This window comes from Morone saxatilis, unplaced genomic scaffold, assembly GCF_004916995.1.
Source record: "Morone saxatilis isolate NCDOM2014 unplaced genomic scaffold, NCSU_SB_2.0 Contig17, whole genome shotgun sequence".
Classification (NCBI taxonomy): Eukaryota; Metazoa; Chordata; class Actinopteri; family Moronidae; genus Morone; species Morone saxatilis.
Genome location: NW_023339729.1, coordinates 26513276 through 26513495, shown reverse-complemented (window position 1 = coordinate 26513495; position 220 = coordinate 26513276). Strand labels below are relative to the sequence as shown.

At 54.5% G+C, this 220-nt stretch overlaps 1 protein-coding gene across 1 annotated transcript in view; it reads left to right on the top strand.

The window, feature by feature from the left end:
• The window catches only part of LOC118326988, a 4195-nt gene that overhangs the window by 1359 nt on the left and 2616 nt on the right, over positions 1-220 (top strand). The window contains exon 3 of the mRNA XM_035660153.1: positions 3-184. Within this exon, the coding sequence (XP_035516046.1) occupies positions 3-184 (182 nt within the window). The remainder of the gene's footprint in view (positions 1-2; positions 185-220) is intronic.

Here is a 220-nt window from a genome sequence, read left to right as displayed (position 1 = left end):
AGGAGGAGGAGGAGGAAGGAGAGCTGCTGTCTCGCTCCGTCTCTTCCAGATCAGTCAGAAAGATCTCCATCTGCTGGAGCACAGAAGAAGCAGTGCATCCTGGGAAATCACCGCTATCACCAGCGCAGGTGGAGGTGAACCTGAGTCAAGAGGAGGAGGTGATGAAGAGCACCTGTGAACACCTGTACGCCCTCTTTTGCTCCTCTACTTCCTCCTACTG